Source organism: Geotrypetes seraphini, chromosome 4 (assembly GCF_902459505.1).
Source record: "Geotrypetes seraphini chromosome 4, aGeoSer1.1, whole genome shotgun sequence".
NCBI classification, from domain to species: domain Eukaryota; kingdom Metazoa; phylum Chordata; class Amphibia; order Gymnophiona; family Dermophiidae; genus Geotrypetes; species Geotrypetes seraphini.
The window spans coordinates 138,215,243-138,231,737 of NC_047087.1; the positions used below are offsets into that span (position 1 = coordinate 138,215,243).

Below are 16,495 nucleotides of genomic sequence, written 5' to 3' on the forward strand. Positions count from 1 at the left end.
AAAAGGCACACTACCAACAATATTGCTCCCATAATGAAAAAAATTGAAGAAATACAGTACACCTAAACAAAAGTTCCCATAAATGATACAGGAAATCAAATAAAAATAACAGTATTTACATGTGTAGCTTGCATAAATGTAAAAATAGTGATTTCTGAATGTTGGTGTTTATACATGATGATGTCCTGAAGGCACTAATTTTTTAAGGATTGTGATTAAAGTGGGACAAAAATTTATAATTGCATGCTCCATTTTACAAGGAATTAGTCATATAGTTCAAAAATCTAGTTTAAGCCAGGGCTTGAAAGGAATGATTGAGGAGATAATTGTGTTTAAGTTCTGGTATTTATTTTAGCCTTTAAAATGTAAGCTTTAACATTCTGGATCTTCACTGCTAATTGGCTGCACTTATGTCAAAGTATCTTCTTCAATAGGTGCTGGCACTTCTATGTGTCTTCAGAAGTGTCAGTTTGTTAGACAAGTATTTTCAATAGCTAAAAATTTTTATATGGCATTGGCCTCCTCATTAGGCCTATGAATTTTTGTTTAATCAACTTAATTAACTCTTCAAAAGTGCTCAATGCTCTATTTTAAATGTTTCATTAAATAGCTGTAGTAAAAAGCTAAAACTTATCTTTCATCTTATATTTGTGTGTTCATTCACATCGGGAAGGGACCTGTCAGTTCAACATGTTTCGCCCAAAGGCTGTTTCAAGAAAATTCTCCTAGAACACAACTGTATATATTAATTTTCCTTGTTGTGAACTGCTTCAAACCTTTTTGTTAGCGGTATATAAAAATAAAATTATTATTATTTAGTATACTAGTATCCATACATTATACTTAAAATCACTTAGGGGTCCTTTTATCAAGCCGCGCTAGCGGGGTTAGCACGTCGGACATTTCATCATGTGGCCAGCTAAAAAACTAATGCCTGCTCAATGCAGGCGTTAGTGGCTAGCGCGGCAGGCAGTTTAACGCGCGGTATTACCCGCATTAAACCCCTACTGCGCCTTGATAAAAGGACCCCTTAAACAATCATTTAATAGAAGTAAATCAGCCCTAAATCATAAAAGACTGAATATTTACTCTTTCCGTTTTTTATCTGCACCGTCCTGACCTGATTACTGCTTGTAAACCAAGATGGCCGCGGTGTTTTTTACCCTGCATTAAATCCTCCCCTTCACTGACGTCGGGGATATCCGGTAGCAAATCAGGAATTACACTAATGACATCCATTCTATTTCTTGATTTAAACCCCCCCGGTTCCACCGTATTCAAACTAAAAATCCAGTGTTGTTCACTAAAGCTTAATTAGTTTAATTTACATTTAAGATTACCTCCATCCCATCCCTCTTTTATATGATATATCACTCGCCACTGAATATCTTCTATCTTGTAAGAATGTAGTATCCAATGCTGTGTCAATGGTGCTTCCAATACCTCATTGGCAATCCTAGACTTGTGTTCATTAAGTCTGATGTTAATCGGACGATTCGTTCTCCCCACATACATTAAGTTACATGGGCAGATTATACTATATACCACATTATGGGTTTTACATGTGGTCCTAGTTTTAGATCTTATAATAGTATCTCTGCCCGGAGGTTGCCATTCACTCCCTTATCACACCATTGACAGTTCTGACATTTCACATGTTCCTTTAGTTCTAATTCCTCATTTAGCACCCCCCCCCCCCCCACTATATCTATATCGTGCTAGACGTTCCCCAATGTTGTTGCCTCTATTATATGCTATAATAGGAAACTCTTCAAAAAGATCAGAAATAATCTGCAATACATGCCATTGTGTTTTCATACTGGTCACAAGAATATTTGATCCTTTATAAAATGGAAGAACACACATCATTCTGTTGTCTTTCTGTTGAGATTGTGTAAGTGTATGTTGATTCAACAACAGTTCCTGATTGGCGTACTTAGTCCTAAAAAAGGCTTTTCGTACAGATTTCTTAGGGTAACCTCTCTGCAATATCTGTGACTCCAGTTCCTTTGATTGATTCATAAATTCCTCCTCTGTACATATTCTTCGCAATCTAAGTAACTGGCTAACGGGCCGGATATCCCTGACGTAAGTGAAGGGGAGGATTTAATGAAGGCTAAAAAACACCACAGCCATCTTGGTTTACAAGCAGTAATCAGGTCGGGATGGTGCAGATAAAAAACGGAGGGGTTAATATTCAGTCTTTTACGATTTAGGGCTGGTTTACTTCTATTAAATGATTGTATAAGTGATTTTAAGTATAATGTATGGGTACTAGTATACTAAATAGATGAATTTGAGCAAGAACAGGAGGAAGTGATGTCATGACCCGATATGGCTGCTTAATTTGAGCGCTCCGTTGCAGCTGCTCGCTCAATATAATTAATTTGTACTCATCACCTGTGTGAGACGGGAGTGAGCTGTTTGGGTGCCTCATTGATTTCTGAGGATGGCCACGAAGAAAAGGTTGGAGAAATTTCGCTTTCCAACAGAGATGGGAGATAAAGTTGATTCGGCACCTGGGCCTAGTCAGACAGACAAGAACAAACAGTCAACCCCTGCCTTATCGAGGATGGAAGAGGAAGGACAAGTGGGTGCAGTAGGAGATGGCGCTTTGGCCTCTAAATCGGCAGCGCCCCCGTGGTTTCAAGAGCTTCGGCAGGAGATATTGGGGGTTTGCCAGGATGTCAAATCGGCACTGGCGGAGATCAAGGCATAGATGTGGGAGTTGGGCACCCGCATGGCGGCCTCCGAGGTTCAGGTGGCTAAGATGGTGGCGGAGGTGACTGAACAAAAATTGTCTGTGAACTCCCATGGTTCTCTTATTAAAGAATTGCAAGTGCATGTTGAAGATCTGGAAAATAGATCCCAGCGGTGCAATATCCGTTTTAAGGGGATTCCGGAATCAGAGGAGTACTGGGATTGTGCGGCTGTGGTGCGAGATCTTTGTGGTTCGTTATTGGGACTGACTGATGTGGCAGAGAAAGGTCGGGTGTCGTAACATTCCAGGGCCGGAGCAGGGGCCCTCAACTTCTAATGCTACCTGAAGAGAGCAGCTTTTGAACTTCACATTTGGACTCTAGCTTTGGTCACGACAGGTTGATTCCTGGACTGGCTGGTGGATTTTTGTTCTTGGTCTTTTTGGCTGAGAAAGTGTTTTGATTTGGAGTGGAACATGGGATGGGAGAGAGTGTGAGTTTGAGGGGTATGTGTCGGGTGTATGAGAGTATGTATGAGTCTGGGGAGCAGTTGGGGTTGTACTTCATTTTTTATCGGTATGATTGGTCATGGAAGAACGAGACCAGTATTGGCTGGGGGGGGGGGGATTCAGGGGAGCACAGGGGGACGGGGGAGAGGGGGGGATCCACTAATGTTAATTCTTTAGTTGCCTTTAAACTGGATTCTTGGAATGTGAATGGCCTCAATAACCTGGGGAAGCATAGTATTGTATTTAAAGAAGTGTTGCATCTGCAATGGGATGTAGCCTTGCTACAAGAGACACATTTGAGGGGAAGTGACTTACATTTGTTGAGCCACCCCGGGTTTGAACGGGTATTTACACATCAGGAGGGGGGGTTGGCGATTCTGATATATAGAGGGACAGGGTTGGGAATATCGGGATAAGGAAGGTAGGTGTTTGGCTATAAGGGGATCTTATCAGAGGCAGTTATTTACTATTGTTAATATCTATGGTCCAAATTCCAAACAGGCGGCCTATTATCATTCTTTGGTGGCACCTCTGTTGGAATTTGTGAAGGGGGTAGCTTTTGTGGGGGGTGACTTTAATGTAACGCCTAATACTCTTTTGGATCATTCTAGGGGGGGTCGGGATATGCTAAGTCTCACCAGAAAGCTTTTTTGGATTTAATGCCTAAATTGAATCTATTTGATTGCTGGAGAACTACCCAGTGGAACTATACTTTCTATTCCCATGCTACTCGTAGTTATACAAGATTGGATAGCATATCGGCTCATTGGAATATGTCGGGGGAGATGGGGGAGGCGGAAATTGAGGCTATCCAGATCTCTGATCATGCTCCAATTTGGGTGTCTTGGAAGGGGTTTAGTAAGCTGAAAGGGTGTACCGTATTTTCGCGGATATAACGCGCACCATTGTAAAACGCGCACAGGGGTATAGCGCGCAGAAATCACGATGATATGTACAAAAACTTTTCTATACCGCGCTCAGGCATATAACGCGCATGCTGCCCGACTCTCCTTTCGCCCGCCCTGACTTTCCGTGCCTGTCCCGACTCTCCGTTCACCCCCCCTGACTTCCGTGCACTGTCCTCCCTTGAAGTCCTGTCCCCCCTTGAAGGTCTGTCCCCATCCTGAAAGCCTGATGCCCCCCCCCGACGTCCGATACATCCCCCCCCGGCAGGACCACTCGCACCCTCACCCCGAAGGACCGCCGACTCCCCAACAATATCGGGCCAGGAGGGAGCCCAAACCCTCCTGGCCACGGCGACCCCCTAACCCCACCCCGCACTACATTACGGGCAGGAGGGATCCCAGGCCCTCCTGCCCTCGACGCAAACCCCCCCCCCCCAACGACCGCCCCCCCCAAGAACCTCCGCCCGTCCCCCAGCCGACCCGCGACCCCCCTGGCCGACCCCCACGACACCCCCACCCGCCTTCCCCGTACCTTTGTGTAGTTGGGCCAGAAGGGAGCCCAAACCCTCCTGGCCACGGCGACACCCTAACCCCACCCCGCACTACATTACGGGCAGGAGGGATCCCAGGCCCCCCTGCCCTCGACGCAAACCCCCCTCCCCCCCAGCCGACCCGCGACCCCCCTGGCCGACCCCCACGACCCCCCCACCCCCCTTCCCCGTACCTTTGGAAGTTGGCCGGACAGACGGGAGCCAAACCCGCCTGTCCGGCAGGCAGCCAACGAAGGAATGAGGCCGGATTGGCCCATCCGTCCTAAAGCTCCGCCTACTGGTGGGGCCTAAGGCGCGTGGGACAATCAGAATAGGCCCTGGAGCCTTAGGTCCCACCTGGGGGCGCGGCCTGAGGCACATGGGCCAAACCCGACCATGTGTCTCAGGCCGCGCCCCCAGGTGGGACCTAAGGCTCCAGGGCCTATTCTGATTGGCCCACGCGCCTTAGGCCCCACCAGTAGGCGGAGCTTTAGGACGGATGGGCCAATCCGGCCTCATTCCTTCGTTGGCTGCCTGCCGGACAGGCGGGTTTGGCTCCCGTCTGTCCGGCCAACTTCCAAAGGTACGGGGAAGGGGGGTGGGGGGGTCGTGGGGGTCGGCCAGGGGGGTCGCGGGTCGGCTGGGGGGGAGGGGGGTTTGCGTCGAGGGCAGGAGGGCCTGGGATCCCTCCTGCCCGTAATGTAGTGCGGGGTGGGGTTAGGGGGTCGCCGTGGCCAGGAGGGTTTGGGCTCCCTTCTGGCCCAACTACACAAAGGTACGGGGAAGGCGGGTGGGGGTGTCGTGGGGGTCGGCCAGGGGGGTCGCGGGTCGGCTGGGGGACGGGCGGAGGTTCTTGGGGGGGGCGGTCGTTGGGGGGAGGGGGTTTGCGTCGAGGGCAGGAGGGCCTGGGATCCCTCCTGCCCGTAATGTAGTGCGGGGTGGGGTTAGGGGGTCGCCGTGGCCAGGAGGGTTTGGGCTCCCTCCTGGCCCGATATTGTTGGGGAGTCGGCGGTCCTTCGGGGTGAGGGTGCGAGTGGTCCTGCCGGGGGGGGGGATGTATCGGACGTCGGGGAGTCGGCCGGGCAAGAGGGCTTGGGCTCCCTCTTGCTCCGATCGTGGATGCGGGTGCGGGTGGGAGCGCGTGCGAGCGGTCGTTCGGGGTGGGGGTGCGAGCGGTCCTGCTGGGGGGGTGAATCGGGCGTCGGGCGGGGTGGGAACTATGTTTAAAAACTTTTGTATACCGCGCTCAGGCATATAACGCGCGAGGGGTATGCGCGGTACGTAAAATCACGTATAACGCGCGCGTTATATCCGCGAAAATACGGTACTTTCTGAGACTTAATGAATCGTTGCCGGGAGATCCCAAAGTTATTGAGGAGGTTCAATTTTCTATCAATTGCTACTTGGTCAAGAATAATACGGGGGAGGTGAGTGATGGGGTTCTTTGGGATGCCCTGAAGGCAGTTGTGAGTGAAGGTTTTGACTAAATAGATGAATTTGTGTTCTAGGGGACTTTTTTTGAAACAGCCTTTGGGTGAAACATGTGGAACTGACAGGTCCCTTCCTGATGTGAATGAACACACAAATATCAGATGAAAGATAAGTTTTAGCTTTTTACTACAGCTGTTTAATGAAATTTATTTAAAATAGAGCACTGAGCACTTTTGAAGAGTTAATTAAGTTGATTAAACAAAAATTCACGGGCCTAATGAGGAGGCCAATACTATATAAAAGTTTTTAGCCATTGAAAACACTTGGCTAACAAACTGGCACTTCTGAAGGCCTTAGAAAAATAAATAAATAGGAATGAATGAAAAGAGTATAAATATGATACTGGTTTGTGTTTGAAGCGATGTATTTCAGTATCTTACAATTGACTGCAAAATATACTGTTTCGGCACTTCTATGTGTGAGCATGGTGAAAATTGGTACTTTCTGGCATAACTGTCAATAATTATGCAGAAGATGCTTGCTGAGTGATGCATATATGTTTTTTTGTGAATGGTTGAAACAGTGTGGATGATTTGAGTGTGCAGTGTTCCTTATGATTAGTGGGAACTCCTGTATATATGATTTCTGATTATAGAACTTAGTAAAGTTCTGTGGGTACAGGCAGCCAATGAAAATCTTCATAGCCTAGCTGCTCAGTGTGTTCAGGTTCTGAACCTTGCCAAATAAAAATCTGTGTGAAAAGAGCTCTTTCTCTTAGCTTCTCTGAAAGCTTTTATTTTTTTTTTAAGTTCTGGCTATTTCACATCAGTTGCAAATATCTATGTGGAAATAATGCCCTTTCACTTTCAGGTGTTATATATCAGAAGCAAAAAAGGGGTCCGTTGTGAGAAATGTAATAATGCAGTAATTTTCTTATTCTTCTAAAGTGACATGCTGTCTGTTAAATAGCATGTGGTCAGAAGTCTTTGCCTTCTGGCATGGGATTATATTAAGATTTGCATTGTGGGATTTATTGATATGTTGCTTCTGGTAGTATATTCATTACTAGCTCTGTATGTTTACTACTGGGGTTGTTTTGTTTTGTTTTGGTCTTCCCTTCAAGGCCAAGGAAGCTGGAACATACACACTCAGGCAGCTGGCAGCCTCAGTGGGAAGACTGCAGTTCATGCTTGCTCACATCTATCCCCTTGTTCAATATGATGTGTATTCTCAGGAACCTCAGCTCAAGGTGCAGCCACTGACAGGTGAGTAAGTGCTATCTGATGAATCACCCCTACTCTTTGGAAAAGAAAAGTAGAAATTGCTAGAAAATGTATATACCTGACAATACAACTGAGAAATGAAATGATTATACTTTCTCATTCTTAAATGAGCAGTTGAGAATTAGAAGCACACTGAAAAAAATAAAGAGCCAGTATGGCAAAGTAGCGTTTATTGGTCAACAATAGACCCAATACAGTCATGTTTCAGCATTTGCCTGCATCTGAGATGGAAATTCAGCTTTGCACCTGGCTGCATCAAGTCTGTTGTTGACCAGTAAACGCTACCTACCTTACCATACTGGCTCTTCACTTTTTTCAGTGTGTTTCTACTTCTTAGAGAATGACACGGTGGCGGTTACCCGCAGCTAGCCGCATTTAGCCGCGGGTAACCCGCCGAAACGGGGAAAGAAAAATAGCAGTCGCTGCGGGGACGGGGACAAGGCCATTCACCGCCCCGTGGAGCGGTGAATGGTCTTGTCTCTGCAGTGAGGCATCAAGGATCGCGCGATCCCCGCAGCCCCCACCCGCCTGCCCAATCGATCCTAGTGTTTAGCCAGCTCTCTCCCTTCTCCTCACCTTAGTTTGTAGGCTTTCTTTTTCGGCGACCCACACACTATCAAAGAGGCGCGCACCCGCGGCTGCTCAGTGTTCAATCTTCTGCTCTGACGCAACCGGAAACAGGAAGTTGCAGCAGAGCAGAAGATTGAAAACTGAGCAGCCACGCATGCGTGGCTCTTTGGGAAAGCATGCAGGTCGCCGAAAAAGAAAGCCTGCAAACTAAGGTGAGGAGAAGGGAGAGAGCTGGCTAAACACTAGGATCGATTGGGCAGACGGGTGGGGGCTGCGGGGACCGCACGATCACGCATGTTCTCGGCTCAAACTGGAAGGAGGGAGTGAAAGGGAAAAGGATTCTGGGCCAAGGGGATGAAGACGGAAAGAAAAACCCACAGCAGGAAAGAAAGGGAAGGACAGGCAGGTGAGCCAGATGCTAGAAGCAGGGGGGGGGAAGAAAGAGGGAAAAAAGCTAGATGGGGTTGAAAAGAAGAAACACACTGGTATGGAAGAGGAAGATAGAGGAAATCTGGACACAGGAAGGTAACAGAAAGAGGGGAAATTATGTGCATGGGGCAAAGGGACAGAGACATAAAGGGGACATGCCATGGGGATGGTATATGGACACAGGGGGGGGCAATGGCAGATACATAGGGGAGAAATTAGAAATGGGGAAAATAGGAGCACAGAAGCGAGATGGTTTGTGGGGATGGGACAGGGACCGAGCTTGCAGGCTCCAGTGGCTTGCACAAATTACATTGTAACGTGCCACGAAAATAAGAGGGAGGAAGGTAGATAGATAGGCCACGCGAAAGGAGCTGAAGGGTGGTAGAAAAGAACAGATGGTAAAGGAGGAAGGGAAGGGTGGTGGTGGAAAGGAATAGAACCGACATTGAAGGAGGGTGGAGAGGAACAGACCCTGAAGGGAAATGTGTAAGACAGAGTGGGGAGAAGACAGATGCCAGACTATGGGGGAGCGGAGGGAAGAAGATGGGTGCTAGACCAATTGGGGGGGGTTGAAGGTAGAGGCACAGTAATAGCAAATGGAAGACGCAGAGAGAAGACGCAGAGAGTGGATGGAAGGAATTGAATGAGAAGATGTGGAAAGCAGAAACCAGACAACAAAGGTTGAAAAAAAAAAAATTCTATTTATTTATTTTTTGCTTTAGGATAAAGTAGTATATTAGTTGTGTTGATAAAAATTTATAAACAAAGCCCTGCCAGCTGAACATCTCTTTCTCTAGTTCAGCAGCAGGAACTTTGATTTATAAGAAAGGAATAAGCTAAATATTACAGTACTAAGGCTTATATAGATGCAGCGGGGACGGTGATGGGGCGGTGAATGGGATGTCAGTGGTGGTGACGGGGCGGTGAAAGGGATGGCGGTGACGGTGACGGAGCGGTGAAGGGAACGGCGGTGACGGGGCGGTGCAGAGGGTGGTGGGACAGGGCGGTGACGGGGACAGATTTTTTTCCCTGTGTCATTCTCTACTACTTCTCAGCTGTCCTGGTATCATTTGCTGCCTCTTTGTTAATTCTTAAATAAATGCAAAGCAAATATTATCCAGTTAAATTTTATTATTAAATTGCTGACAAACGCTATGTTCAGGTATATTTGGATCTAAATTTGGTCCAGTGTAAAGGAAATTTATTTTAATTAATTTATTTACATTAGGGCTGCATTTTGATTAAAATTTTTAATCGCATTTCCTCTCCCTCCCCACATTAGGTATCGTATCTTTGCTGGTGAGGATGCTGAACATAAGAATAGCCTTACTGGGTCAGACCAATGGTCCATCAAGCCCTGTCCTCATGGTGGCCAATCCAGGTCACTAGTACCTGGCAAAAACCCAAAGAGTAGCACATTCCATTCTACTGAACCAGGGCAAGTAGTGGCTTCCCCCTTGTCTTCCATGTCTTTCTCGGTAACAGACTATGAACTTTTCCTCCAGGAAATTGCCCAAACCTTTCTTAAAACCTTACCACAACCTCTAATAATGTGTTCCAGACCTTAACTATTCTCCGAGTGAAAAAAATATTTCCTCCTATTGGTTTTAACTTCACTGAGTGTCCTCTAGTCTTTGTAAAATTTAAAGGAATAAAAAATCAATCCACTCAGGATTTTGTAGACTTCAATCATATCTCCTCTCAGCCATCTCTCTTCCAAGCTGAAAAGCCCCAATCTTTTTAGTCCACTGCCAAACCTGCCTCATTGTGCTGCCTCAAGAGTGAGGAATTAGTGGAGTGTCTCCAGCCACCGATGCCTGCACTCCCTAAGTATGCTCAGTTCATGCACAAATTGAACATGCTTAGGGGAGTGCAAGTGTTGGTGGCTGGTGGCATGCCACTGACTTCTTTGCTCCTGAGATAGTATGAGGAGGAAGGGGACAGCAGATTTCTTTGGCTGATGGGGCTTCTGCTACCCCACCAGCCTTTCAAAAAGGTACTGCAGCTTTGGAGGGTACCAGAACACAAAGAAGAGGGTCCAGGCCTCCAAGGCCCCCTCCCCCACCCATCATATCTTACTTTCTCCTACACCCAGGTCCAAAGTTGCTCTTTCTCTCTCTCCTCTACCTACCCACCCCCAGGTCCAACTCTGTTCATCCCTACCTACCTACTCACCCCCCCTCTCTCTTCTCCCCCTCCTAGGTCTAACTCTCATTCTATCTCTCCCCTCCCCTTCCAGGTTTCAGATTTATTAAATTCTTGATATACTACCCAGCAGTAAAATGTCTGGGCATATAACAATTTAAAAGGGGGAGTTGAATGTAAATGATAGTAAGAGATGGAGGACAAAGTGAGGGTGAAGAAGGAACTACAATAATTTGTAGTAAAGTAGTGAGGGGAGACAGGGATCTGCACAGATTATTTCCAAGGACTGAAATAATTAATAATAAGCATCAGTGAAAAGAAACATTTTTAGAGCTGCTTTGAATTTATGTAGAGTCATGTCAGTTCTCCGGAGACAAGCAGGGGAGATGCAGGCACACTTTAAGGTGAAGTCCTGCGACTGAGCCTGAGTGCCGGGTGCCCTCCCCTAGGTATAGTAAGGTTTTTACCTTACTGGGTATATACAGGGCACCTTCCTTACAAAGCCCCTCCCCTTGGAAAATTAGTTTTTTCTTCTGCCGCTCCTGAAAAGTCGCAGCTCTCCCCTATTTCTCTCTTTTTACTGTCAGAAAATTTTAAAAAACAAACAAATTATACATAAAAGGAGAAGACACCATGACACCGGAACAGGCTTCTATTTAAAAAAAAAAAAAGAGAAGAGGAAGAACAGAACCGCAAACCAAGTAAAACTTTTTTTCTGACGTGTCGTCAACTTTCTGCGAATATAACTCTCTTTAGGACCGCAAAACTGCCGGTTTTCCTCTGCTTCTCGGCTCTCGCAATGTCTTCACCCACAGCACAACTGCGTGCCAAACTCTCGGCGAGTTCTTCAAGCCTGCTGCTGAAACAAAGTACTCCTCCCCTTCAGAGCCCTGGTCCGATACCACCGGGGGAGAGAAGCCTACATTTTCCACCTCAGCCTGTTGCCAGAATGCCGGCAGAAAAGGTTGGAGGGAAGAAACACATGCCGGTTGTGGAAAAAAGCTCAACTCCATCTCCACCAGCTTCTACTTTACCCACTCAAGACACACAGCAGGACTAAACTCCCCGCCATAAAGTTAAAACAGGAAAGGCTTCCAGGGTCTCTGTTTCTGCCCCACGGTTCTCTCTTGAAGCTTCAGACCTGATTTCAGAGGGAAAAAGTAAGTCTGCCAAACTTCCTAAATCAGTGGTCCCCCAACCCTGTCCTGGAGGACCACCTAGCCAGTCGGGTTTTTGGGATAGCACTAATGAATATGCATGGGACAGATTTGCATGCCTGTCACCTCCATTATATGCAAATCTCTCTCATGCATTTTCATTAGTGCTATCCCAAAAACCCGACTGGCCAGGTGGTCCTCCAGGACAGGGTTGGGGACCACTATCCTAAATCTCTCACAAAATCTAAACATATGGCTTCTCAGGCATGTTTATACCAGGCTCCCATACCAGATAAATGTCCTGCTATGCCTTTTTTGGAACCAGCAACCCCTCTTCCAGTACAGGAGTCTGTTTCCTCAATGACCAGTTTTTTCTCACTCTTACAGTGTTTTGTGCAGGATAGTGCTGCATTTCTACAGCACTTTTCGCCTTCCCCACTGACTACTCAGGAAGACATTCAGCAATGTTCTGAATGCATACAACAACCTCCCACACAGATGTTTTTATTCCAGAATCTGTGTCGGTCCACTGCTTGCCATGTATCGGTAGCATGGAATATTGCTACTCCTTGGGTTTGGCCAGGAACTAGTGACCTGGATTAGCCACCGTGAGAATGGGCTACTGGGCTTAATGGACCATTGGTCTGACCCAATAAGGCTATTCTTATGTTCACTGGACTTCTTGCACTTCTATTTGTTCTTCTCCACCAGCACATCCACCCTTATCCACAGGATGGCTTGATCCTGTGGATCCCAAGCATTGCATTAAGATCCTCTTCCTCACAGTGATTTCCTTCTACAGTTGGACCAACCAGAGGATTATTCCTATACCAAGTTCTTACAGAAGGTGTCCACTCTTCTTAGTCTTCACCAAGCTTCCATTCCAGCAAGAAAGAAATATTTTCAGGCTATTCTGCAATCCTGCAAATCTCCATCAAAGGAGTTTATTGCATTACCAGTCCACCACTTAAGCCTCAATCTGACTCTACAGCATCCAGATTAGAGTTGAAATACAAGGTTCAAAAGCTAAAACCACTAAAACTCAATTCAATGTTCCTCTAGTGAAAGAATATCATCTCCTTGATTCTATGGACCGCAAAGTTTATCAAGACTCAATGCTTTGCTCCAAAATAATGGCTCATCAACTTCAAATACTCCACTTCCAACATTCCATTCTATACCAAATTGGAAACAGCTCTACCTGACAAAGTGCCCCGATTGTATACTGAGCTTCAGGAATCTACTTACCATCTTATCAAGTCCAATTGTGATGCGTATGATATGATGTCTCAGACTGCAGCAGTTGCGATTGCTTCCAGATGCACGGCATGGTTAAAGTCATCTGACCTTAGAGAAGACCTCCATTAAAGGCTGTCAGGTGCACCCTGTCTTGGTGATAGCCTTTTTGGTGCAAAAGTCAAGGATACAGTTTCACAGCTTAAAGAAGATTCTACAATTATGCAAGAACTATCGGTGACTTCATCAGATAACTCTCACCAATTTCATCGACCTTTCCTTTCCTCCTATGAATGAGCATATCGCCAACAATTTTTTCAGCAGTACTATCCACGTAGATGGTTTGTTCCCTACAACCATCCTACTCTACAGAGATCACAACCTTCTTATTCTCAAAAATAATGACAAAGGGACAGGAAACAGCCCTCTACAACACGTTACCCCCGCTCACACCTGCTCCTAGTTTTTGACCAACTGTAAGTGGGGGGGCAGCTAACTCATTTCTTTACAGCATGGCAATGCATCACAACGGACAACTATCATTTCTCAGGGATACTCCCTAAATTTTCTTTCCCAAGCTCCATTAGCCCATCTTCCCCCGCCTTCCATTACACCTCCCCAGCATATTCCTCAACTCTCCCAGTAGATATTTTCCCTTCTTCGCACCAGTGCCATTGAAGAGGTACCCCACCACAAAAAAATCTAGTCTTTTATTCCAAGTTTTTTGTGATTCCCCCAAAAATGCAAGGCCTCTGTCCTATTCTCGATCTTCAGCCTCTGAATGCCTGCCTCAAAAGAGAAAAGTTCAAAATGATTTATCTTCCATCCATTCTTCCTTTTCTCAGGAAAAACAATTGGTTAGCTGCCCTAGACCTCAAGGATGCTTACATGCACATTCCTATCCATCACTCTCACTGGAAATTTCTTAGCAACCCTTACCAATACAAAGTACTACCTTTTGGCCTCTCATTAGTGCCTCGAGTCTTCACAAAGTGCCTAGCTGTAGTAGCGGTCCATCTCAGGAGACAATACCATTCTGTCTTTCCTTACCTCGACGATTGGCTTCTCGTAGCGCATTTCAGGGAACATTTACTTCACACCATCCAAGTCAAGATACAAACCTTACAAGACCTAGGGTTTATAATCATTTACGAGAAGTCTCAATTCATTCCAGTGAATTCCCTAACTTTCATTGGTGCGCTCATAGACATCATCTCTGCAAGAGCTTACCTTCCAGCAGATTGACATCAAATCATCATCAGACTAGCCACTTATCTCAGGCAATCCTCCTGCCTATCAGCAAGGAATGTGCTATGCCTCTTAGGACACATTGCAGCATCCCTTTCTCTGGTACCATATGCGAGGCTTCAGTGGCACCTCAAACTACACTGGAATCAGTGAACATATCCACTGTCAAAGAGAATTCCTCTACCACCATATATCAAAACTTTCCATCCTTTGGTAGATAATATCACCTTCTCTTCACAAGGGATGCCCATTCGAACCTCTTCCACCTTAAATCACCATCACTACAGATGCTTCCATCAAGGGATGGGGGGCTCATCTCAACAGTATTCAAACACAAGGTCAATGGACATTATCTATCAGAAAGACGACTACATATAAACCATTTAGAACTTCGATCAACTTACTACGCTCTTCGAACCTTTCATCCTTGGATTCGACATCAACGCATTCTCAAACAAACACAACCAGATGGCAATGTTTTATGTAAACAAACAAGGGAGTTTCAGCTCTCTCCCACTTTGATGAGAAGCTTTCCATCTTTGGACCTACGCTCTATCTGTTCCAATAGATCTCTCTGCAATTTACATTCAAGAAGAGGACACTATCATAGCAGACTCTCTCAGCAGGAAACTCAATCATCACAAGTGGATTTTAAATCAGGAAACTCTTCAATGTCTATTCCATCTGTGGGGAACCCCGTTAATAGACCTGATTGCTGCTCAGGACAATGCACAATGCCACTATTTCTGTTCTCTACGACCAGCTCCCACAGCCATAGCAATAGATGCTTTTTCCATTACGTGGAACCAACATCTTCTCTATACCTTTCCTCAGATTCTTCTCATTTCCAGAGTGCTTCGCAAGGTCAACAACGACAGGACTGACATGATTCTCATTGCTCCAAGTTGGCCCAGACAGATTTGGTAACCTCTTCTCCAAGACCTTCTAGCTGCTCCTCCAATTCCACTGGGAAACCAACCAACTCTGCTATCTCAACACAATGGACAACTGCTCCATCCTAATCTTCACAGCTTCAACCTCACAGCATGGCAATTGAAACCTCAATCTTAGACTCTATCCCAGTATCCCAATCTGTAAAGAGTGTTCTTCTTGCAGCTAGAAGTCCTTCAACTAGAAAGTCTTATCAATCTAAATGGACAAGTTTCTCAATTTGGGTGCATTCTCAATCACAGAACCCCCTTCAGTGTTCTGTCCCTACACTGTTGTCCTACTTTCTCCACCTATCAGAGTCAGGGCTTCAGTCCAACTCGGTCAGATATCACTTCTCAGCAATTTCAGCATATCATTCCCAGGTTTACAGTAAACCTATTTCTTAACACCCTTTAGTGTCTCGTTTCTTAAGAGATCTAGCCAACCTCCTATTAGAGACCCTTCTCCTTCTTGAGATCTTAATATAGTATTGTACTATCTTGTGTCCGATCCATTTGTACCTCTAGGATCTGCTTTGATGGTATTTCTCACATAGAAACAGCTTTTTGTGACAGTGCTTACTTCTGCCAGAAGAGTCAGTGAGCTTCAAGCTTTAGTAACCTATTACCCTTACCTTTAATTTTTCCAACAAAAGTACGAATTCAGACTCATTCAAAGTTTCTTCCAAAAGTAGTCACTAACTTCCACCTTAACCAAACTATCACTTTACCATCCTTTTTGCCTCTTCCTCACTTTTCTTCAGCAGAAGAATCCCTCCACACTTTAGACTGTAGACGTGCATTGCTGTTTTATACCTTCAAAGTACAAAAGATTTCCATACAACCAATCAACTTTTTGTCTCCTTCAACTCTTCTACCCAGGGTCAACCAATTACCAAAAGAACTATTTCCTCATGGATTACACATTGTATCTCTTTCTGTTATCAAAGGGCTCAAGTGCCATGCCCTGGCGTCATTGGAGCACATAGATTATGGGCAATGGCTTCCTCGGTTGCACATCTTCAATCAGTTCACATTCAAGACATTTGCAATGCTGCTACATGGTCTTCAGTTCATACCTTTACCAAACATTATTGCTTGGACCACAGCTCAGCGCATGATGCTCATTTTGGACAGTCTGTTCTGAGGAATTTATTTGCAATCTAAAGGGCACCTCCACCCATCTATTTCTTCAGCTTGGGACTCATCTTCAAGTGTGCCTACATCTTCCTTGCTTGTCTCCGGAGAAAGCGCAGTTGCTTACCTGTAACAGATGTTCTCCGTAGACAGCAGGGGAATGCAGCCACACTTGCCCGCCCATCTTCCCCTCATTTCAACACAATTTTAACTTGAGAATAAACTAACGTATCAAGGGGAGGGGCTTTGGAAGCAAGGTGCCCTGTACATGCCCAGTAAGATAAAAA

General features: G+C 45.7%; 1 protein-coding gene across 12 annotated transcripts in view; it reads left to right on the forward strand.

The window, feature by feature from the left end:
* The window catches only part of TRAPPC10 (trafficking protein particle complex 10), a 507,189-nt gene that overhangs the window by 378,995 nt on the left and 111,699 nt on the right, over positions 1-16,495 (forward strand). For all 12 annotated transcript variants that reach the window (XM_033941690.1, XM_033941689.1, XM_033941691.1 and 9 more), the window contains one exon: positions 7,198-7,339. In XM_033941690.1, coding sequence (XP_033797581.1) covers positions 7,198-7,339 — 142 coding nt within the window. The remainder of the gene's footprint in view (positions 1-7,197; positions 7,340-16,495) is intronic.